The 24,642-nt window shown below is 52.2% G+C and overlaps 1 protein-coding gene across 3 annotated transcripts in view; it reads right to left on the reverse strand.

Annotated features, from left to right (window-relative positions):
* Positions 1 to 9,169: 9,169 nt before the first annotated feature.
* Snap47 (synaptosomal-associated protein, 47kDa) overlaps positions 9,170 to 24,642 on the reverse strand; it is a 39,085-nt gene continuing 23,612 nt past the window's right edge. For 2 of the 3 annotated variants that reach the window (XM_005414246.2, XM_013509738.1), the window contains exon 4: positions 9,170 to 14,755. In XM_005414246.2, the coding sequence (XP_005414303.1) occupies positions 14,310 to 14,755 (446 nt within the window). In that variant the 3' untranslated portion in view covers positions 9,170 to 14,309. The remainder of the gene's footprint in view (positions 14,756 to 24,642) is intronic. The other variant, XM_005414247.2, reaches the window with a different exon arrangement.

Genomic DNA, 24,642 nt, shown 5'->3' on the forward strand with positions numbered 1-24,642 from the left:
CTCAGGCAAAGTCTCTGGACACAAGCAAAATGTAGACAAACTTTCTGCCAAGCCATAACATACACTGTCTGGAGTCCAACAACCAATGCCATCCTTCTTACCAGAAGAAACCTCCCAAACCTGGTCTATACTGGCAGGATTTCTATCAGCCTTCTGGTCTTCTGAGCTCTGAGCAGAATCTCCCATACAGAACAGCCAGGGGCATCCCAGCTCTACTCTTTCAGGCAACATCTCCGAAGCTTTCCAAACACTTCCCACAAGCCATTTCCAAAGGCTCTTGAACCACACGGTCAGGTATAGTCACAGCAACAACCCCAATCCTCGTACCAAATTCTGTCTTAGTTACTTTTCTCTCATTGCTGAGACAAAATAGCTGACACCCAAAATTAAGGAAGGAAAGGCTTATTTAGCTCAGTTTGTGGAGGTTTCAGTCCATACTTGGCTGGCTCCAAGGCAGAGTGGCACATGGCACAGGGCAACAGTTCATGGCAGTGGAAGACAGAAAACCAACAAGACTAAAACAGAAGGAGCAGGGGCAAGCAGCCTCTTCCTCTCCCTTACATATGCAAACTATCTGCCCCAGGGCAGGTGTAGCACTCACACCCATAATCCCAGCATTGGATCACGGATTAATCATAAACTCTAGAAGCCTGCCCCATGACTGCATGAGGCTTTGGGGGACATCCAGACACAAACCATAACCCCTTGGAAGATGGCAGTGTGGTAAGCAGCACAGAAAGAGCCTGAGATTGGAATATAGCAATGTGAGGAGCAAAAGGAGGGTGGTGGGTCCCTAGGACCCAGGAAGGGTCTGAAGTGAGAACTGAAGTCCATAGGGAGAGTAAAAGAGAAACTTCAACGAAGAGGATGAGGTGGCAGGCGGCACTTTTCCCTGAGCCAGGACTCAGTGTGTGAGAGGGGCAGCTCAAACCTGCAGAGGCACAGTGACTACCGGCAACCACTGAGGCTCCATGGACAAACCAACCAGTGGACAGAGAAGGGGATGCAGTAGACTGCGATGGCTGTTGAGTTATTCTGGTTCAGATGTCATCCAGGAGAGGACGACTGGCCAGGAGCCATCCTGGAGAGGGGCCAGCTGAGCTCAGAACTCAGAGCATCTGCTGGCTCCATCCAGCAGCTCCCAGGGTCAGGGTGAGGGAGCCAAGTTCAAGTCAGCAAGAAGGCAGGGAGGTAAGTTTGAGCTGGCAGGGAGCCAAGTTCAGGCCAGAGGGGATGCACAGACTTCTGCAGGCTGAACAGGTTTGGTTTCAACCTCATGGCGAGAAACCAGCCTTAACTTCAGTGGAACTAAAAGTGCAGGCTTGCTAAGATTATCAAATATCCTGCCATAAAGCTACAGCAGGCTTGCTGGGATTAATCAACTTGGATCTTGAGTCTGTCTGCCCACACTGTCTACCAGTGACAACAGAGACACAACTTAAGTGGACATTTTTTCCTTTCTTTTTTTCTTTCATTCTCTCATTTTTTTGTTTTGTTTTTTCTTGATTATTGGTTCTGTTTTTATAGGAATGTGAATATGATTTCTAGTTTTTTGTTATTGTTGTTCTGTTCTGCTCTTGTTTTTATTTCTTCCTTCTTTCTTCCCCTCCTGTTTTCTTTACCAGTTTCCCAAAATTTTGTGATCTTCCTTTGTCCTCCAGCCTTGTTTCTAATCTGTTCCTCTTCTTCTATTTCTCTATTTTCCCAAACCCCCTTTAAATTTTCTTCCCTGAAGGTAAAATCATTATATTGAGGGCTTAGGCCTAGGCTATATTTGGTGCTATTGTTATTGCTGATTGTACCATGTTAGCCAAAGTGACCTAATTGTTCTAACCAGTTATTTTTCCTGGTATTCCAAAACTGAGAATGCCTAAGGGTCATAAAAAATACTATAGGCCAGTGCCTAAGAATAAGGGGCTGGGCGAAGTAGGCAGCAACTTCTTATCCCCAATAAATTGAAGAGGTAGGATCTTGCAACAGACTCAAAACCCAAAAGCCAGTTATACCTGGAAGACATCTCTGAGTCCTAAGAGTTCTAAATACTAGCAATTGGTAACCAAACATAGGTCACCATAGGCAACCAAGATCAACCCAGGAATTAAACAAACAACACCAGAAAATGAAAAGATGCTTAAATAAGATACAACCCCAGATTTCCAGCTCATCAAAGGCAAACCCAGGGAGCAATGAGGTGGAACAACCTGGAAGTCACCCACCTGGACTCTGAAGCAGTAAGGCAATGGTAACAAAGCAAATGAATGAGGCTCTAGAAAAAAGTCAAATCAGAAATAATTTCTCAGATAACCACAAAGATGAAAGACATACTTAGTGATTCTAGAGCAGATACAGAAAAAAAAATTGGTGCTTAGAAAAAATGATGGAAAGCACGAATACCCAAAATAGCAAAGAAATGGAACCCATAAAACAGATTCAAACAGATATCCATGAGATTAAAAATTCCATTAAAAGTACACATAGCAGAATGGGCCAGTGTGAGGACAGAATCTCAGATATAGAGGACAGGATTGCAGTTAGTGATCATGGAAAGGAAAATTTCTTAAAAATAGCAAGAAAAAACTGCATGAAATCAAGCCAGCAACTGCTAGATGATGCAAAGAAGAATAATAATATAAGATTGATCATAGTCAATGAAAAAGCAGGAGATAGCACCAATGACATAAAAAAAGTCATGGCAGAAAACTTCCAAAGCAGCAGAAAAAGAATGTGACATACAGTAACTGAGGCACATAGAACTCCAATTAGCCATAGTCAAAAATATCTATCACAAGGCATATGATAGTCAAGATTCCAGATATTCCACATAAGAACAGAATATTAAAAGCTATTAGAGAAAAGAAACAAATCACCTATAAGGAAAGCCCATCAGAATCACAGCAGACTTCTCAACACAAACCCTCAAGGCAAGAAGAGCCTGGAGTGAAGTATTTCAGATCCTGAAAGAAAACAACTTCCAACCCAGAATGATGTACCTGCAAAACTACCTTTCAAAATTGTTGGAGAAATAAGATACTTCCATAACAAAGAACACCTGAGGAAATTCATGACCACCAAACATTCCAAAATGTTCTGAAGGACATTCTAGAAAGCGGTAACAAGGATTACAGTTTCATGAATTTCAACAGAAGTAATCCACCAGGCAAGGCAAGCAATTAAACAGAGGGGGGAAAAGGGGGAGCCAACAACAGGAAAATAACATGATAAGTCAATATACATCAGTTACAACCATCAATGTAAATGGTCTCAACTCACCAATCAAAAGAAACAGACTGGCAGAATGGATTAACAAGCAAGAGCCAACAATATGCTGTATACATAAACACATTTAATTAAAAAAAATTCATAGACTGAAAGTAAAAGGATGGAAAACAATATTCCATGCGCCAAGAACCTGGAAAAAAGCAGGGGTAGCTATTCTATTTGCAGACATAGTGGATTTTAAGCCAAGACTGATTAAGAGAGACAGAGCAGGTTACTACATCTTTGTAAAAGAAACAATCCAAGAAGAAGATACAACAATCATAAATATATATGCACCAAGTAACAGTGCACCCAACTATATAAAAGAAATATTGACAGACATGAAAAATCAAATAAGCACTAATACCATTGCAATGGGGGACCTCAACACACCACTGTCACAAACAGACATATCAACTAGACCAAAAAATCAACAATGAAATATAAGAACTGAACCAAAACTTTTTGTTATTGCTGTTTTGAGACAGCGTCTTGCTATATAGTTCAGGCTGGTTCTGAATTCACTATGTAGCTCAGGATGGCTTTGAACCCACAGCAATCCTCCTCCCTCAGCCTCCCAAGTGCTGGGATTACACGCATGCACCACTATGCCCAGTCTGAACCAAACTTTTGAACAAATGGACTTAGTAGATGTCTGCAGAGTGTTCTACCTCACAACATCAGGATATACCTTCTCAGCTGCACATGGGATGTTCTCCAAAACAAACCACATACTAGCTCTTACGACATGCTTAAGTAAATGCAGAGAAACTGAAGTTATCCCATGAATATTATCAGACCACAGTGCAATGAAATTGGAACTCAATGGCAAAAGAAACCACAAAACTTCACAAACACAAGGAAATTAAATAACACCCTCCTGAACTACCAATGGGTCACGGATAAAATTAAAGGAATTACACAGTTTCCAGAATTAAATGATAATGCTAATACAACATGCCGGAACTGATGAGATACAGCGAAAGAAAGCAGTGTTATGAGGGAAATTTATAGTGATAAACTCCCATATAAGGGAAGCAGAGTAAGCTCAAATAACTTAATGTTGAACCTCATGCTTCTAAAAAAACAAGAGCAAGTCAGGCTCAAAGTTTGTATAAGGGAGGAAATTATAAAGATCAGAGCAGATATTAATACAATGGAGACTAAAAACAATACAAAGAATTAAATGAGTTGATTCTTTGAAAGATTAAATGAAATGGACAAATCCTCAGCCAACCTTATCAAAAAGAGGAAAGATAAGACTGTAATCCATTCAACTAGGAATCAAAAGGGTGAAGCTATAACAGATACTGCAGAAATCCAAAAGATCGTTAATATCTACTTGAAGAACCTGTATTCTAATAAAAGGAAAGCCCATCAGAATCACAGCAGACTTCTCAATACAAACCCTCAAGTCAAGGAGGATTTGGAAATGGAAAACACAGAGGAAATGGACAGAGTCCTGGATATACATGAATTAACAAAGCTGATGAGAAGATATAAAAATTCTAAATAAACCAATATCAGTCAATGAAATTGAAGATGTAATTAAAACCTTACCAACAATAAAAGTCCAGGTCCTGATGAATTCACTGATAAACTACAAGAAATTTAGAGAAGACTTAATGCCACTACTTCTCAAACTCTTTAATAAAATTGAAAGGGAAGAAATACTCCCAAAGTCATTCCTGGAAGCAAACTTTATATTGATATGAAAAAGAGACAAGGATCCAACCAAAAAAAGAACTACAGGCCAATCTCATTAATGAACACAGATGCAAAAATCTTCAATAAGATATTGACAAACAGAATGCAGCAAATCATCAAGAAGATTGTACACCATGACCAAGTGGGATTCATCCCAAGATACAGGGATGGTTCAACATATGCAAATCAAAAATGTAATATACCATTAACAGAGCCAAGGACAAAAACCATATGATTGTATCAATAGATGCAGAAAAAAATGTTCAACAAAGTCCAATACTCATTTGTGATGAAACCCCTACCGAAACTTAGATGTTTTTTATCTCAATCTAATAAAAGCCATCTATGACAAACCAACAGGCAACATCATACTAAGTGGACAAAAACTGAAAGCTTTCACTCTAAAATCAGGAGTAAGACAAGGACGTCCACTGTCACTACTCTTACTCAATATAGTTCTGGAAAGATGAGCCAGAGCAATCAGATAAAAGAAAGGATAAAAGGAATAAGGATAGGAAAGGAGGAAGATAAATTATCATTATTTGCAGATTTATACGCTACATGGAGGATCCCAAAAACTCCACCAAAGATTTTGGATTTTTTGTAGATTTTTTCTTTTTTTGTCTTTTTGAGATAGGGTTTTGCTCTGCAGTTGAGGCTGACCTTGAGCTCACTATGAAGGACTTTGAACTCGCGATGTAGCCCAGGATGACCTCGAACTCACAGCAATCCTCCTGCCTCAGCCTGCCAACGTGCTAGGACTATGGGCATGCACCACCATGCCGGGCTCAAGTCTTCTAGATTTAATAAGCAAACCTAGTAGCATAGCTGGATACAAAGTCAACACTCATAAATCAATAGCCTTTCTGCACACAAATAACAAACTCACTGAGAGAAATACTAGGGAAACAACACCTTTCACAATAGCATAAAAAAATGAAGTACCTAGGAATCAATCTAATATAGAGAGTAAAAGATCTTTACATTGAAAACTACAGCACTCTGGAAAAGGACACTGAAGAGGATATCAGAAAATGGAAAGATACTCCTTTTCTTGGGTAGAAGAACCAATATAGTACAAATGGCCATGCTCCCAAATTTGTTATACAGATTTAATGCAATCCTGATCAAAATTTCCTAAAATACATTTGTGACCAGAAGAGACCTAGAATAGCAAAGGCAATTCTGGACAACAAAGGCAAAGCCGAGGGCATCACACTTGCCGACTTTAAACTGTACTACAAAGCTACTGTAATTGAAACAGCATGGTACTGGCAAAAAAACCAAACCAAACCAAAACAAAACAAACCCAGACCTGAGGACCAGTGGAACAGACTAAAAGATGGAGAAACAACTTGAGACACACTCAGCCACCTTATCTTTGACAAAGGAGCCAAACATGTTCACTGGGAGAAAGATAGCCTCTTTAATAAATGGTGCTGCAAAAACTGGCTTTCCACATGCTGAAGATTAAAACTAGACTCGAATTTTTCACCATGCACTAAATTAAAATAAAAATGAATCAAAGATATAAATATTAAAACATAAACACTAAATCTGCTGGAAGATAGAACAGGTAGAATTCTTTTTCTGTCTTTTGGAGACAGGGTCTCTCTATGCAGTTCAGGCTGGCCTTGCACTCACTTTGTACCCCAGGCTGGCCTCGAACTCGCAGGGATCCTCCTGCTCAGCATTCTGAGTGCTGGGATTACAGATGGGCATCACCACGCCTGGCTAGAACAGGTAGAATTTTTGAAGACATTGGTATAGGCAAAGACTTTATGAACAAAACCCCAGTCACACATGAACTATCAGAGAAAATCAACAATTGGGACCTCATCTTTTTTTTTTACTTTTTTTGGCTTTTTTCCAGTACCAGGAATCAAACTCACGACCTCGTGCTTGCCAGACAAGCACTGTGCCGCTGAGCTAAATTCCCAGCCCCAGGGGACCTCATCTTATTAAAAAGTTTTGCACAGCAAGAAAAACCACTAGCCAGGTGTAGTGGCTCACCTCTGTAATCCCAGCACTCGGGAGGCTGAGGCAGGAGGATCGTGGCAAATTTGAGGCCAGCCTGGGCTACAAGGTGAGCTCAAGGCCAGCCTGAACTGCATAGGGAGACCTTGCGTCAAAAAAGACAAACGGGAAAACAAAAACAAAAACAAAAACAAAAAACACCAACAGAACAAAGAAACAACCCACAGTGTGGGAAAAATTTTTTCCAGTTTTTTCTCAAAGGACTAATATCTAGAATATATAAAGAATTAAAAAAATAAGACCCCTCAAATTTAGAATCAATCCAAAAGTTGACATCTATAAGGAATAGACACTTAATAACAATATGCAATGTATTAACCATTGTTACCCTATTAACTTGTTTAGAAAATTTTTTTCTCTTTAAAATAAAAATATAAATAAAATGAATAGATGCTTCTCAGATGAAGCAGTAGAAACAGCAACATATTAAAAAATGTTCAGTATCACTAGTCATTCAAGAGATACAGATTAAAACAATGCTGAGGTTCCATCTCACCACAGAAAGAATGGCCATCGTAAAGAACACAGCCAATAAATGCTAGAGGGCCGGTGGGGGGAAAGGAACCCTTCTCACTGTTGGTGAGAGTGTAGGCTGCTCCAACCTCTGTGGAGATCAGTGTGGAGATTCCTAAAAAAAAAACTAGGATTAGAGGTCCCATTTGACCCAGCTATTCCCCTTCTTGGTATCTTCCTGAAAGAATTAAAGGCATCTTACCTCACTGATATACGTGCACCCACATTTACAGCAGCACAATTTATAACAGCTAAATCTTGGAAACTGCCCAAATGTCCTCAATTGAATGGATAAAGATGTGGTTCTTTTATACAATGGAGTACTATCAGACGTAAAGAAGAATAAGCTTGAGATATTTCTAGGTAAATAGATGCACCTTGAGACAATACTCTGTTTTGTGTGTGTGTTACTGGGAATCGAACTCATGATCTTGTGCTTGTCAGACAGGTGTTGTGCCACTGAGTTACATCTCTGGCCCATGAGACCATACTCTTAAGTGAAATAAATTGGATATATGTATGTAAATACCACATAGTTTCTCTGGCGTGAGAAACTGAAAGTGTAAGCAACGACCATTTAATAGGTACTGGGAAATGGGGAGAAAATGCTCAAATGGAAAGGGGACTGAGGGAGGTGTGAAGGGGAGGAAGGGAAACAGAAAAAACGAGAAAAGGAGGAAAAAATGGAAACAAAGTTTTTGTAATTAGGGAGAGGAAGTGGACTAAAGGGAGTGTAGGGGAATTGGGAAAAAAGAATCAAGATCTATCCTGCACAGGTACAAATTCCCTACGATGAATGTGATCTTTGTGTATACCTAAAATGTACCAATAAACTTAGTTAATTAAAAAAAAAAAGTAAGGAAGAGTATTTTGAGGGAGGTTAGTGGCAATGTATCTTTTACTGTAATACACATCTTTTCGTTTTTTGAGACAGGGTCTTGCTATGCAGTCCAGGCTAGCCTTGAACTCCCTGTGATCTCCCTGCCTCAGCCTCCGGAGTGCTGGGATTACAGGTGTGTGCCACCATGCCTGACTGTAATACATATTTTAAAATTTAAACCATTCGGGGGCTGGGGATTTAGCTCAGGGGCACAGTGCCTACCTGGCAAGCGAGAGGTTGTGAGTTCGATTCCTGATACCAGAAAAAAACAAAAACCAAAAAAAATAAAATAAAATTTAAACCATTCATTATATATTTCAATTATACCTTATATTTAAAGTTGGTGTCTTGTAGGCAATATGTAGGTGGCTTTTTTTTGAAATCCACTTTGACAATCTTGTAATTGATGCATTTAGATCATGGAAATTTAAAGTGGTTATTGGTAAAGGTGGGTCAGTATCACCATGTTTGTCACAGTTTTATGTTTGTTTCCCTTGTTTTTGATCTTCCACTCTTAGCTTCCTGTGATTTTAACTGAGTAATTTAAGATTCTGTTTCTTTCCCTTAGTACATCAGTTATACTTATCTTAATTTGGTAGTGCTTGCTCCAAAATTTGCAGACTTTTACAACTAATCCTAGTCTACTTTCAAGTTACACTATCTTACTTTATGAGTAATGCAAGCTCTTTATAATTAGACTAACCCAAATCCCGCCCTTCTGTGCCTGGCCTCGTTACTGTCATCTGTTTCACTTATACACATAGACACAAAATATATTACATTATGTTTCACTTAATAACCTGTTATATGGTAGATCAACTAAAATATTTTAAAAAATAAGTGTTTTTATTTCACTTCCCCCTTTTCCATTCTTGAAATGCTCCCTTTCATTATGAAATCCTGATCTTTCTCTCTGAACAACTTCGAAGATTTCCAGCAAGGCCTCTCCGAAAACTCTCCATCTCTGTCTGTCTGAGGAAAGCTTTACTTCTCCCACCCGTTTGAAGGGCAGCTTCACAGGACTCAGACTTCTAGGTCGTGCGTTTTACTTCTCTTTAACACCTTCCTGCATTCTCCTTGCTTGCATGGCTCTCTGAAGCCAGACGTGCTTATGTTTGCTGCTCTGTAAGTAAAGTGGTCTTTTATTCTGGCTTCACGTTTTTTCCCATTTGAGTTCTCCTATTTTTGCTTTTGAATTTGCTATGCATAGGAGTAGTTTCGGCATTTGTCCTGCTTACTGCCCTAAGAGTCTTGGATCTGCGGTTTTGTATTTCACGTTAACTTGGGGAAATTCTCAGTCATTACCACCTCAAGAATTTCTCTTCGTTCCTTCTCCTTTTGGTCCGCTCATTATGTTGTAATTTGTAGTCATCCCACAGTTGAGTGTTCTGTCCTCGTTTCACATTGCTCCATCTGCCTCTGTTCTGGAAATTTCTACTGTCATACCACCCAGCTCACTGGCGCTCTCCAGCCTACTGACGAGCCGTCGGAGGTCCTCTTCACGACCGTTAACGGTGCTTTCAGTCTTCCTTAGTGCGCACTTTCCTCGTTATATTACTCACACGTCCTTGTGCACTGTGGACTTCAGCATAAGAGCCATTATCATATTCATTGTAGCTTTTGCAAAATGTTGGCCTGGTAACTCCCACACTCCCACCACACCCGGCTCTGGCTCTGATGCTGGCTCAGTCTCTTCCGTCTGTACTTTGGACCTTCTAGCATGCCTTTCAGTTTTGTGTTGAAGAGTGGACGTGACGTGCTGGGCGGGGAGCACTGCTGCACACAGGGTGTTAGTGAGGTGGTGGTAGCGTGTTGCGGGGGGTGCTGTTTTTTAGGCCCATGACAAAGTCTCTCACAAGTGCTTGTCAGGCCTCCGCGCCCCTTGTGTAGGAATGGACTGCCAGAAGAGCATGGAATTGGGCATCTCCTTTCCTGCAGGGGTCAGGCCCTGCTAAAAGTTTCATCTGAGCCGGATCTTGGAAAGGACCCAGTGGGGTACTTTGAGGTTGCCACTGACACCTCCCCATCAGGAGTCAAAGGGATCTCTGACCACCTCTGCCATGAGAACCGGGCTGAGTGCTGGGAGGAGCGCTTGCAAGAGGCCAGGGTCCCCTTCCTCTCTCAGACGTGCGGTCAGCCCCCAGCCACTTGTCAAACATGACTCAGGGTCTTTGCCGAACTCCGGCCCGTGAGGGACTCTATCCTGGGCTCCCGCTCCAGTGCGGGGAAAGCTCTCTACCGCTGCCCTCCCGGTGTGGGGGACCAGTGACGTGCGTTTCCAGGCAGACCGCGGAGAGGGGGTGTTCCACCATGTTCAGCTCCTTACTGCCCGGGCAGAAGGGTGATGCCAGTGTCCTCAAAGGTTTACTGGACAGGGCAAGTTGTGACTGCTTTCTCAACTCCATTTTTTTCCTTTTTGATAAAAACGATGACGGCAAGATGCCATCACAGGTTCAGATTGTGGAAAGGAGAATTTTGCCCTAAAAAGCGGCCTGGCAAACCCTCTTGAATACCAGACTAGAAGAAACACATAATGAGGCTGTGGATATAGCTCAGGGGCACAGCGCCTGCCTGGCAAGTGCAAGGTCCTGAGTTTGATTCCTGGTACAAAAAAAAAAAAAAGAAATGCATAACGAAATACGGAGCATTTGGAGAGGCCGGGCACAGAAGGACGGGGCCCGTCACAAGCCTGGCAAGTGAGAGGGCACGGGCAGCCCCCACTCCAACAGTGTGTCCCCGGAGAGTGAGGGGACTCAGGGTTCCACCGAGTCTCGTGATGTGAACGAGACCCCCACAGCGTGAGCCCTGTCGCAGCGTACCCACACCACGCTGCACCTCCCAGTCCTGCCCTGTGACACTGACCTGGCCCTGTGCACCCGCGCCAGCTGGCCGGCCAGGCTGCCCAGCAGCTCCCTCTGCTGGCTGTGTGCTCTTTACGGTGGGCACGAGGTTAGGTCTGGGCACAGAAGCACGATGTCTGTTTCTTGAGACAGGGTCTCACTACATAACCCAGGCTGTCCTCGAACTTGCAGCAATCCCCCTGCCTCAGCTTCCTGAGCGCTGGAATTACAGGCATGGGCCATCACGCCTGGCAGGGCATTACGTCAAGTGAGCCTCCGTGACTGTGCTCCTGCTTGCAATGCTTGGCGGTATCCCCGGCCCTCAGGGCCCAGCCCTTCGCTCGGTCCCATGCTGGTCCCTGTGCTTGCCCTGCTCTCTGCCTCCCCTCCCAACCCTGGCTGCCCTTGCCCCGCTCTGCAGGCGGCTCTCCCTGGGCCACAGGGACAGGGGCCCAGCATGCTGGGTCTGACGCTCCCCTTGTGAAGGTGCACAGCCCTCTCCCAGGACAGACTGTCATGCAGGCACCCCACTGTACCCCAGCACAGGGTAAGCTCCCTCTGCTGAGCAATGACCAGGGCCCACTTGGCACACCACCGCTCCCTCACAGGGTGTCCCCAAGAGCCGTTCCCACCCACCCTGCACCTGAGACGCACCTGAAGGGCAGCTCCAATCTGCTTCCTGCAGGGCACCTCCCTGGACCTCATCCTACAAGCTCCCAGCTAGGCCCTCAAGCCTGGGATCCTCGTGTCCGAAGAGCCATACCCAAAGGCCCACAGCCCACACGCTTTTTGCAAGGAACCTTGGGTCCTGCCCCTTGCCCTCTGAGGGCCCAAGGCCGCACGCACCAGCCACACGCTGCCAAGGTGACCCTGCCACCCGCACGCCCACACCACAGCAGCGAGCAGCAGCCAGGTGGCCAGAGCGTGGGCCACATCCGTGGCCGGCTTCAGGACCACGGTGGACGATCCTGCGACACGCTCCCTCCCCGAGCCCCCAGGCAGGTGCTCTTTCGAGGTCTGCACCCGCTCCTCTCTGACCTGTGCGGGAGACGGTGCTGGAGGCTTCGACCGTCTTCCAAGGCTAATGCACAGCAGGCCGAGTGAGCTGTAAGAAGCGGGGTGCCCCACACTCCGGGGTGAGGTGGAAAGGCTGGGCGTGGCAATGCCCTCCCACTGGCAGAGCTGCCGGCAGCCCAGGCCATCGTCTGGGAAGCGATGGTGTGAGACCCTGCCACCCACTGGTGACCCCACCAGTGCCACGGCAGGAGTGGATTCATCGTGCGGGCAGACCTCCACACATAATACTCGATGGAGTTACTTTCGGCAAGTCTCACAAGGACTGGCCAGCGTTCAAACCACAACGCCGGCTCATCTGTAAGTTTTACTGGGCTCAGCTCGGGAGGCCGGGGAGCCCGACAGCACGACGCTGACACTCGGCTGCCTGGTCACACTGCTGCATGCTGCAGGCCCTGCAGGCCCCACAGCCGGCTGCTAGCCCAGCCCTTCCCCCCTGACGCCATGGGGGACCCTCCCTCTCTGCCCCTCCTCAGACCCTGCTCACATGTACCAACATGACTAACACACGGGTCAGACCGACCCACCTTCAGCAAACACAGTCCAACCTCAGCGGGGAGACGGGGGCTCCGAGAGACGGACATCCCAGACGGCTGGAGAGGGCGCACAGCCCCAGCCTCTGCACTCGCTGTCCACAACTGCAGGGTCCGAAGCCTCGCGTGGCTGCAGACCCTGGTCCAGCCGTGACTCACTGCCAGTGCCCCTCTTTGGGTCTCCTGGGCGGCTGGCTACATCCCACACTGTCCCCCTTGCCAGGAAGCTCCCCTGGAGCCTCCTCCAGCAGCAGACACAGCCTCCTGCAGGCCCAGAGCCGGGCATGGAAGGACACAGCGGCATCAGCGAGCCCGGCACGGTGCAGCTTTGCCCAGGCTGCCCGCCTCTCTCACCCCGCAGTGAGGGGCCCGGGGCTCCTTGCGGGCGAGGCGCTTGCCCCACATGCACAGGGAGGCTGTGTGACGGTGAGTGCCCGTCACACACCCCCACATGCACGGGGGCTCCGCGGCTGGCACGGCTCCTTCCTGCCGAGGTCTGTGTGCTGCTGTGGGGTCGGGAGGGCGTCGCTGTGGAGTTCCCAGCCTCCTACGCCCTGCCTCCTCGGCACAGGAACTGTGCTTGAGGGGCATGCAGCGCACACCTCCGCACACGTCTCCTGTGCACGACAGCGGCCAGGGCAACTGCTTCCCCTCTCCTCAATGGCATCGTTTTCCCACTCCGATCCCCTCTTGCAGCTCCTCTGAAAAACGCAGTACGTGGCTTGCTGCAGCCACCCTGTAACCCCGCTTCGTGGCACCTTTCCCTCGCCCCTCCTCCCGCCCGCCCGGTTGGGCCCACGTGGAGGGGAGGACGGCGTGGCAGGTGCACTCTGTGGAACGCCTCTCGGCCCCAACAAGGGTGCGTCCTGCCACTCCTAACAACGTGGGTGTGCCTGGAGATAGCCGCTGAACGGTGCGAGCAGGCCGCAGGAAGGCCAGTCCTTGTTCCTCTGTCAGGCACCTCAGCCGCCGCCCGCGACCCCAGCTCGGAGAGGAGGTGGGGCAGGCAGGGAGGCCTCAAGGCCCATAGCGCAGGGCGGGGCAGTGTTCACAGCCGCTTGTCGGGATTCCAAGAAGAACTGGGTGGGAGCGGAGCCGCAGAGGCCCCAGTGCCAGGGTGTGGTCAGTGTCGGGGGTGGAAACACCTCTCGCCCTGCTAGCATCGCTGTGTGCGCACAGGTGTGGCTGTCACATGACTCGTGCCTGTCACTGTGTGTCCACTAAATCTGTGAACGGCCACAGGCCTGCTGGGCGGGGCTGGAGGGAGACCCCCAAAATAGGGCCCTTGACGCCTGCACGCCCTGGAAGCACGTGCAGCAAGGACGCGCGTCAGCGGTGCTTGGAGCCTGCTCTGCCTGCACCCTCCTTGCTCCCGGGGCCTGGGCAGCGGTCAACTCGGGGCTTGTGCCTCTGCTCCTGGGTAAAGCGGGGTGGTGCTGCCGGCTGCCCTGGACATGCGCTGGGCAGTTACTCAGCAGGAGACGAGGGCCACCAGAGGGACAGGCGGGGACACAGGGCCCGCGCTGCTGAAGCGAACCCGGGACAGGCAGTCACACCTGCCTCCCAAGGACTGCAGTCTTTCTCCAGTGCCTCGGGAGCAGGAAAAAGGTGCAGACACAGACTTGGACAGTGGAGCACACAGCCGCAGGCAGCAGGCGTGAGGGCTGTGCACACTGCCGTTGGCTGCAGGGCCCCACCCCGGCCAGCCTCCGGCCTGAGCAAGGGACACACAACGCCAGCGGCAGCCGCCTTGTAGTCAGGTGCTCCTAGGCCAGCCGCTTCATGCGCCGGATGTGCTTGTCCGTGGTCAGGGTGGCATGCTCCACAGCGGTGGTGATGCCGTCCAAGGCCACGTCCTGTCGCTCCAGCTCTGCCTCGGTGTCCAGCGCCAGCCCTTTCAGCTTGCTCAGTATCTGGGGAGAAGCAAAAGGACCTCAGAGGCAGCTTCCATCCAGGCCAGCGAACACACATCCTTCCCTCCAGGAGCCGACAGAGCAGCGCCAGGGCCGGGCCTCAGGGCCAAGGGCCCAGCTCTGCGGTCCCAGATGCAGGTGCCCGCTAGCCGCCCCCCACGTGGCCCCCACCTCATGGGGACTGTCCCCGGTGTGGCGTGGGGTGTCCCCACTCCTGCCCCCGGGAGGTGAGAAAAATAAGACTGAGCGGAAGAGCAGGGCCCTGTCCCCGAACGTGCGACCATGCCACATGGAACACCTCACACCGCACGGCAGTGTCCTGACCAGCGACTGGTCCCGTAAGACTACAACGGGACCTGGTGACGTTGGTGCGTCCCGTGTCACAGCACAACGCAGCCTTCCACCTGCAGTGAACTGCCGCCAGCTGGAGGGAGGGCAGCACAGACTGTGAGCAGCAGGTGGCGCACAGGCGGCTGCACCACGCTCCGTCCCGCCGCCGGAGCCGCCCTTCTGCTGCACAGAGCCCAGCGCAGGCAGCGCGGTGCCCACACGGCGCCTCTGGGCGGGCTCCCTGGCTGAGGCCTGAGGTAGGGCCTCACAGCACGCAGCACGGCAGGAGCCGCGGGAGCACCTGTGCTCCCCATGGAGTCCTGCCCACGGAGTGACACAGGCCCAGCAGGACGGTCACTGCGTCACTGTGCAGCGCTGTGGTAATGGGAGCCCTGGGTTAAACCTTCACAGACTCAAGCTGATGACGAAAGAGAAATCATTGTAAAACGACAGCGATGACCACTGTGACGTGCGAACACCCCAAGGGCAGCGCGGACAAACTTCAGCTCTCCACAACGGGACCAGCCCGCCCGGCACGAGAGCCATGGGCGCTCCACTGGTGCTGTAGGGGCAGCTCCGGATTCCCGGCCCCTGCTGCCGCTGCGGGGGAGGGCTCTCGAGTGCAGGGCCACTCTGCTCCCCCACAGGGGCTCCACTCACCTCGGCAGGAGAGGTGATCCGGAGTCAGAGGAGCACCCAATCCCAGCTAGCCTCAGCCTGATGGGGAGACCTTGGCCCCCGTCTGTGTCTGACCAACAAGCACCAAAACAGAGGCAGGGAGCCCAGGACACAGGCCTGACCTCTGTCCCAACAGCAGGCGGGACAGGCCTGTGAATGGCGGAGCCCACAGCTGCCCATGGCCCGCAACCTGCACCAGGCCAGAGCCACCGCCTTGGGGCGGGGGTCGCAGATTCCTCCGCCACGGAAACTCCTACACTGAGTCATCACTGAGAACCTGGCCTCGGCTCTGGAAAGTATCAGCAGGGTCAGCAGCCCCGGGGGTGGCGGCTGACCTCATACAGTAGGTCTTTTCCATCTCCTGTGCCGATGACCTCACATGGCAGCTGCCCAGACAGCACCGTCAAGAAGAAAAATAAAGCCCAGCCCACGGCCACGGGAGACCAGGCCCTCCCTGCCACCTTCTCCGGTTAAAGACTGTTTTCTCACTCACTCCCCTCTTGGTGAGGCAGGAAGGCGCTCTTGCCAGGAGCGGCAGGAAGGGATGGCCCCTGCCACCCAGCAGTGTCACCTGACGTCCCCGACAAGGCCCCCCAGCCTCGGCCAGCCGGGCCACACACAGCCCTGGCAGCCCCTCCGCCGGTTCTAGTGCCCCGTCACTCTGAAACACGATCAAGTTCACAGCCCCGCACAGGGTCTCGTTCCAGCCTGCGAAGGGCCGTGCGCGACGCCCGTGCGCGCACGAGCCCAGAAGCGCCGTGGCCAGCTCTGTCTGTGTGTGCACTCTGTGATGTTCCCAGGACGACGCCAGGCTGTTCCTAAGCGACACGTGACTGTTGGTACTGAGATACCCTCTGGGTGTGCGGCTCCGACCCGCGTGCCGCGGCCTCTGCACACAGGAGCAAACTGGGCCTGCAGCCACGCAGCCTGCGGGAGGGCCGGCCCCACCAGCACCGGGGCACATCGGCCTCGCTTCTCTCCTAACGCGAAGACGGCAGGGAGGAAGCAGCGTGCGTCGCGGGACGGCGACGGCTGAGCACCCTGCTCTGCAAACCCCAAATCTGCAGCTTTGCGTGACACCTGGTCCTGAGCGTTCCAGAGCAGGGCGCTCAGCCGCTGGTGTCCCGTTTCTCCTCTCTGTGCCACATGCTCTCACAGAAGACAGAAACATGGGATCGCAGCGCACAGTGCGTACTGGATTTTCACGCTCCAGCCTTCCTGCAGAGGCTCGGAGTGCTGGCAGCTGTGCGGCGCACCTCAACACGCTCCCACAGCTCCACACATTCTACCTCAGATCACCCTCTCTAACTGCTTCACAGTGAGAGTGCTGGACGCGGCCCCGAATTGGGCCCGCTGGGCTCAGGCAGACCCAGCTCCTGACTCACAGCAAGCGGGCCCCTAAGAGCAACTGCACGTCCCTGGAACCGGGACGAGGGCCTCGTGGGTCTGGGACACCAGGCTTCTCAGCCCAGATGTCCGCAGAGCTGTCTGTGGAAAGGCCGACACCACGGCATCCACACACCCGGACTAAGGAGGGGAGACCTGAGACTCCAGAGTCAGCAGCAGCAAGGACGTGCAGGCTCATCACCGTCGCCATCTTGCTCGCCAATGCGGCTGGGCCGTAAAGCACACTTCCGGGTGTGTCTGTCTGGCCAGGGGTGTGTCAGCTCAGGGGCTAGTCCTGGTCCCCCCCGCCCCATCCTCTTTGGCTTCTTTCCTGTTCTGCTTCCTGGCTGCCGCACCCTCCAGGAATGATGCTTCGGCCATGGAGCTGGCTGACCGTGTCCATGACCTCGTCCTCCTGTAAGTTGTGGGTATTTTCTTTGTGATTCTTTTTTTTTGGTACCAGGAATCGAACTCAGGACCTTGTGCTTGCCAGGCAGGTGCTGTGCCAGTGAGCTACATCCCCAGCCCAGCTGTGGGTATTCTGTTGCAGTGATGGACAGCTGACCAGTGCAGTACTTACAGAGTCCTGGGGATGCTAGAATGGCAGGCTCGATTTAACACACGCTAACGAGGACAAAGAGTGCCAGCCACTGGGAAGCTGGGCCACAGGGCCACAAGGCCACCGATCCAGAGGCCATCTCCTTGACAGACGTCCTGTGTTCCCACAGTTCCATCTCCAACCTCTTGAAACGCTGTATGAACTGCCCTTTCCCTATACACAGTGAAACTAGAACACAAAGAAGAGCTGGTGTAGTCCCTGGTCTTCACTTACTAAGCAGAGCAATGACATGCACGTTCACTAACCTGTGGCCCAAACCAACTGCCTGCTTATGAAATTTCGGGCATTTTACTGTATGAAACCTAGCAGTCAAGGCTGGTTGCTATTCACCTTTTGATTTGGAAACAGTCCACTGATTTTTCAGCCTTAAAAACAGAACTCACTTCAAACAGCCTGTTAAGAACCTTGGCCTGGCTGCCAAAATGCACTTGAAATTAATTAATACTGAGAAAATTGAAAAGAGATCTTTATAGCTATTAGATCAGCAGACAAAGAAAATGAGTGAGTTAACCTTCAAAGCACCAGTGCCTCTGGAATGCTGGTGGCCTTTTTCCTTTAAGAGCGGCTGAAGTAATTAAATAGGCCGTGCACATTCCGTGCAGCAGGGGATGGAAAGAATGGGGCTCGTGAAGTCTGGCCAAACCCAGGGAACAGTTGTTGCTCTGTGGCCCAGGATGACAAGCTGTCTAGTCGTCAGCACCGACGCTGCCAGCCTCTGCAACACCCAGGGGCCTCCCCAGAAGCCCTCGCTAGCTGTGAGTCAAAGGGCAGCCTCAGAGAGGACGCGGCCCAAGTCCCCGGCACACGGATAAACAAACACGGTAACCAGGAAGCAGCACCTATGCAGGAACCACCTGGCTGCAAGTCCTGTGGGCTGCAGAGAGAAACTGACAGCGCACACAGCAGGGCAGCACAGGGAGGCGTGTGGCGCGAGCTGGACAGGCTTGGGAGAAACCGCAGGTGCAGAGGGCGCTTTGGCTTGTGGCGGTCGGGTGCCCGCACACGGTAGGTGGCAAGCACCACTCCCCAAGAACAACAGGAACCGGCTTCCCTCAGTGTCTGTGGCAGGGAAGCGGGGACGGCCTGGGTGACTCAGGCAGAAGTGGAGACACAAGGCGAGCAAACGACGTCCGTGAAGGATGCCCACAAAGGGCATAAACTGCCCTGGCCCCCAGGGTGGCTCAGGGCCACTTTCTTCCTCTGCGACCCTGAGGAAGGCTCTGGGCCCTCTGGCCTCGCCAGCCGCCGAGGTCCCTGAGGATGCGTAGAGCAAGGGCCCACTCCCCTGGGGACACCCCGGCTCCTTGCGGGAGTGACGTCCTGGGTGCACCTTGAGAGCAGACAAGGAGGCTCAGCCTCCTCCCACTTCCATGTCTGCAGAGGCGGGAAGTAAATCACGGGGACCCCGTGTACTGGGGCCGTGTCCCCAGCCAAACAGCTGCCTGGATGTGCGCACCATCAAGGGCCAGGCTGTGCGTCTGCGGCCTGTCACGTGCAGCACCCACTGCTGCAGGACCCAGGGCAGGGGACACCCCACACCCCCAGAGGCACAGCCAGGTGCGAGTGGCTCCCTGCACAGGTCTGCCTGCCACACCACCCGGACCCTGGGCATGCCCGTGTAGTGCTTGCACCGCGGTGAGGTCAGCAGGCTGTCTGCCCTGTGCAGTGTTATGCTGACTCATCCAGAAACAGAATTCTCCTGCAGTGAGAAATTAGCAACCATTTAGGACCAGAGCTGGGAAAGATCAAGCTGTCTGCAGCTCTGAATGGTTCTACCAGGTGGGGCCGTCCTACACTGTGGGAGGGTGAGGAGGAAGTGGCTTGCACAGCAAAGCGGGGGAGTGGGGTGGGGGACACGGCAGGGACACCCTGCTGCGACCCTCGGTGTGGTCCACTCCTGCGCTCCTGGGGGCCCCAGCGGGGGGACCCTGGCTGCAGTGCCCACGTGGAGGGGACTCAGAGAAGCTGGTAGCCTGGGTCTGCGAGAGCTACGGGCTCCACCTACACATGCTGCCGGCCCCCACTGGGTGCGTCTCACCCGGGAGCAGACAGGGACAGTGCTGGGCAGCAAGGCCCAGCTTCCCAGCCGACATTAGAGGCCCCTACGCACACAGCCAGGGGCTTGTGAGTGCTTGCGTCCTCGCCAGCGGAAGTGCAGGGCTTTTCCTGCGGCCCACAGAAGGCTCCTCCTCCCTCTGGAGACCTCCATGACAGCGGTGGCTCAGGACCGGACACGGGGGAGACAACTGCCCCACACCTCGGCTGGCGGAGCCTGGCGCTCTCTCCTGCACGGGCATCTCTTCTCACCCAGACCTCCAGGCGCAGCCAGGTGTGAGGGAGACAGACCCAAGCCTGGCCGTGGTCCCCTAGGCCAGCAGCTCAGCTCCCCAGACAGGACAGAGGTCAGCGGTGTGCCCACGTCCTAAGCCCCTCGTACCCTTCTGAGACCATTCAGCAGTGCTCCAAACCAAAGACCTGCTTTCCAGCCCAAACGCAAACCCACCTGTTGTTTGTTATTTTCAAAAGTTAACAAACAGATGCCAGTAGCAGACAGAAAATCTACTCAGGTTAATAAGAAAACTGGAAACCCATAGGGCTTATAAGACATGCAGAAAACTGCCCAAAACAGCAGCTGGTGGATACACAGCACAAACAGGCTGCTTCTCTACCATCTCCCGGACACTCCTGATGACGCATGTCTGGGGTCTGTGCCTCTGCAGCCGGCAATCAGTGCTGCAGGGGTCACCGGCTGGCGACCGCTAATCCAACCCGCCCAACACCGCCTGCCTGCAGACTGCACCGTCCACAGGTGGGGCTCTGCCCAGCGTGGCCCTCAACTCAGATGCCACCACAAGCCCAGGCTGCCTCACCTGGGATTCTGACCTTGGCTGGCTATAAAGCGGGGTTCCCTCGACCCCTCCTCAGGATGGATGGACTTGCTTCCCTGGTCACAGAGACTGGGGCAGGGGACCTTGCTCAGTTCCTGGTCTCTCATCAGGACAGTACCAGGCTGCAGAGGAGGAGGTGCACAGGGCAGGTATGGGGAAGCTGGGCTTCCTGCCCTCCCTGGGCCCCGCCCTCCCCGTATGCAGATCCCAGGAGTCCCCGAGCCCTGGCCTTGGGTTTTTGGAGGCTTCGTGACATGGACGTGACTTGATTGAGTCGCTGGGCCCTGGAGACTGGCTGGACTCTCGGTCCCTCTGCCCCCCTGGAGGCTCGGTAGGGCAGGGAGTCCCAGCCCCGGGGCCCTGCCTTGGTCTTTCCGTGTCAGCCCGTGCTGAAGCACCCAGGGCTGCTGGGCAGTGGCGGGCTCATCAGCACACCAAAGACCTGTGTGTCCAGAGCCCAGGACTTTAGGAGCTGTGTGCACCACACACACATTTCATGACACACAGACAGGATGCTGGGGCAAGACCCCGCAGCATGCACCAGTGCCAGAGGCAACAGGCTGAGTCTCAGTGACTCACAGCGGCGTCAACAGCAGAAAGCACTTTTCTGACCACAGTGGAGCGAGCTAGTAACCTGGAACATGCGCAAGATCCGCAAACAGGCAGACACTAAGCAGCGTGCTCTTCCGCAACCAGCAGGAGTCAGTAAATTCTGTGAGATCAAGGAAAACAAACACAGCACGTAAGCAAACTGAACCGGTGTGGGAACCACCCCGGGACACAGAGGCTCCGGCGAGGACATCGCTGTGACACACCTCACTGCCCCCATGGGGGGAAGCGGGGGTGCTTGCCCCACCCTCTGGGAACACAACTGGATCCAGCTGGCCAGGGCACCTGAGGTGCACATGGCCCTCCCTGGCCCAGGGAGAGCCACACTAGAGCCACTTGGTGTCCACCCCCTGGGACCAGAGCAGCGAGGCAAGACAGCTGAAGAGACCACGCTGGAAACCACAGGGACAAGGTCTGTGTAGAGGACATGATCTGGCCAACTCCAGGGAGACAATGAGAACCACTGGTGAATTCATTACAGCTGCAGGCATGAGACCAACGCAATAATCAGCTGTTTCTACCGGCAGCAATGAAACCTGGAAAGGGCATCTGGGAAAATAATTCCACTTATGACAGCATCAAAGATTAGCAGAGTTTACAAGATGTTGAGCTTGTACACTGACAATGACAAGACGTTGCTGAAAATTAGAGACTAGTAAGTGGGAAGACAGGCTGCATCTCGAGGCCACAGACCTCATGCTTTAACAGCCAGTGCAATCCTAAGCACTTTTAAGAATTAGAAAAACTAATCCTTAAACTTCCATGAAACTGGGGACCCAGGGCCTCCAAAATAATCTGGAACTAGAAGCAGCAGGAAGATGTACACTCCCCAGTTTCAAAGCTCATTACAGATCTACAGAGGAGATGGGTCATAGGGCCCGTGAGGGCAAACCTGGTTCCTTCCTTGTCTCTGCTCGGCTGCTGTGAGGTGAGTGCGGCCCTCTATCACACCCTTCCACCATGATGCTCCTGCCTTGGAGCCAGCAACCATGGACTGAACCCTCCAAAACCATCAGCCAGACTAACCTCTACCTCCTGCTCATTGTGAGCATCAGGTATTTTGTCCAATGCAAACCTGGCGATATAATGACTAAATGTGTTCTGTGATTTCTCGAAAGGCAAGCACATGCAAAGTCAGAGAGGGCACCACTTTCTTAGACAGTTCCCCAGTCAGCAGAGAACCCGCTAGTACTTTCAGAGTACCCCAACTAGCTGCTGGGGCAGGTGGATGTGGGGCTGGTGTGGCTGAGCAGTGTTTCCCATGGGTGCTGGCTTCCCGCTGAGCCTCAGCCTTGCTCTCCACCCGTGCTGCTCCTGAGGTGACTGGCTTCACCTGGACCCAGCACGTGGACTTGGTTTGCCCTTCAACTTCCGTGTCCTTGCTCAGTGTTTGAGACAATGCTCTGGTGGGCTAACTGACGGTCAGCAGCAGGGACTCCCAGTTGGACTGTCAGCACGGTTCTGGGTACGGAAGGCCCACCTGAGGGCTGCTGCCAGAACGGCAGGAAAGGAAATGGCAGGGAAGACGGCATGCTGCTGGTTTTCCTGAAGCAGCAGCTCTTCGGTGGTTTTTCCTCAAAGGAGCTTTGGCTGCGGTCTCCCTCCAGTAGAGCTTCCGTCCTCATCTTCACCTTGGCTGTCGTCTCCCTGCTTTGAGCACAGATCCCCTGGTGCACGCGCTTTCCCGTCGGCACAAGCTGTCTAGCCTCCTTGATACGGACTTGCACGGGACACTGCCATGGGCTGCAAGCCCTGGACTGGACCCTTCAGGTTTCCAGCACACAGAAAGATGTCCGCAGGCTTCTCCATCTGACCCCAGTAATCGCTGAGCAGTACAAGTGCTGCTCGAGGCAGGGTGCAGGGTATGCGAAGTTCAACACAGGATGGCACTTCCCAGGACCACAGCCCCTGTTCTGACTGCGGCCTGTGGTGGGGCCACCACTCTCTGGTCCTGACCCCTCCAGGCTGGGACTGGAGAGGAGGGAGCCTCGGGCCACCTCCGTAGTCTCATCTCCAGACCTACAGCAGTGATGCGGCATCTGCACTGCCCCTCAGAGGCTGAGCGCAGCCGTGTTCTGAGGAGGCACACGGTGCGGCAGGCTGGGCCCTGCCAGACCAGACCCACAGGGGTGGGCTCCCCTGCACTCCTTGCTCTTCCCGGGCCAGCCGCAGTGACGTGGCAGACAGAGGCCTCAGCCCACAGCGGGTCACAGGCACCCACACGGCCCCCTCCCGCCCCACGCAGCTCTAGCCACCTCCCCTGTGCCCCAACTGAAGTCACCAGGATACATCTCAAGGAATGGCGTTAACAGCATCTGCCACCAAAACCACAGCTGAATGGAGGATTTCTTGGATTTTTGTTTCTCCACAAATTTAACTCTTTCCTTCTCTGGGCTGAGCTTTAGCTGTACCGCTACGAATTCTCCTCCAAATATGAAACATGTGTCTCCCCGTGTAAAATTAGGCCAGCCCTCCTGACCGATGCAGCCCTCTCCCTGCCCCCAGCCCAGCCTGCAGGACCACCACCCTCTCCCACCACCAGGACCTGGCAGCTTGAGGCCCTGGCCCAACCCATGGGAACACCCTGGGACACCCCACAGCTACCAAGGCACCCACCCCACCACGGCTCTGTGTGCTCCTCCTGACACCTCTTTACCCTGTTCCTGTTTTGTTTTTTTTTTTTTTAGTTCCAGGGTTAAACCCTGAATTTAAACCCCCAAGCCCTCAGATATACCCTCAAGCCCTTTCTTTTTTATTTTTAGACAGGGTCTCACTAAGTCACTAAGTTGCCCAAGCTGGGCTCAAACTTGTGATCCTCCCACCTCAGCCTCCCAGAGCGCTGGGATGGCAGGTGTGCCATGACGCCCATCCCATGCTGGCTGCGCGGGGAGACAAGGCCAGATACAGGCTGGCAGAGACCGGAATTTTGGGGTTAGGAAGGCCCCTCCAACCACAGGGCCAGCATTCAAATGATGTGGAAGGTGCCCACCTTCCTGTACAAACACAGCAGCTCCTCCAGCTTAAGCCAAATGGCAGGATGCAGAGAGCAGTACAGGACCCCCGCCCTGGACCACACAGCACTGGGCAAGAACCCAGGTCCCCCGACTGGGCCTGGACCCGTGCAAGTGCCGGTGCGCGTGACTGGACCTGCAGAACGTGCCGCTTCAGCTACAAGCATGTATCCCGCCTGCAAATGCCTGAGTCAGACCAGGAGGAAAAGCGACAAAGACGAATGCTCTTCCCCAGACAGGAGCTGAGCTCAGAGGATGGGGTCTGTGTGGACGTAAGATGAGTCAGTCTCTACACACAGGTCGGCAGGCCGCCCACGGCTCCCCGCTGCGGGACAGGGGCAGGGTCTCCTAGCAGGGTCTCAGGAC

Source organism: Chinchilla lanigera, unplaced genomic scaffold (genome assembly GCF_000276665.1).
Source record: "Chinchilla lanigera isolate Chin_1 unplaced genomic scaffold, ChiLan1.0 scaffold00180, whole genome shotgun sequence".
Lineage (NCBI taxonomy): Eukaryota > Metazoa > Chordata > Mammalia > Rodentia > Chinchillidae > Chinchilla > Chinchilla lanigera.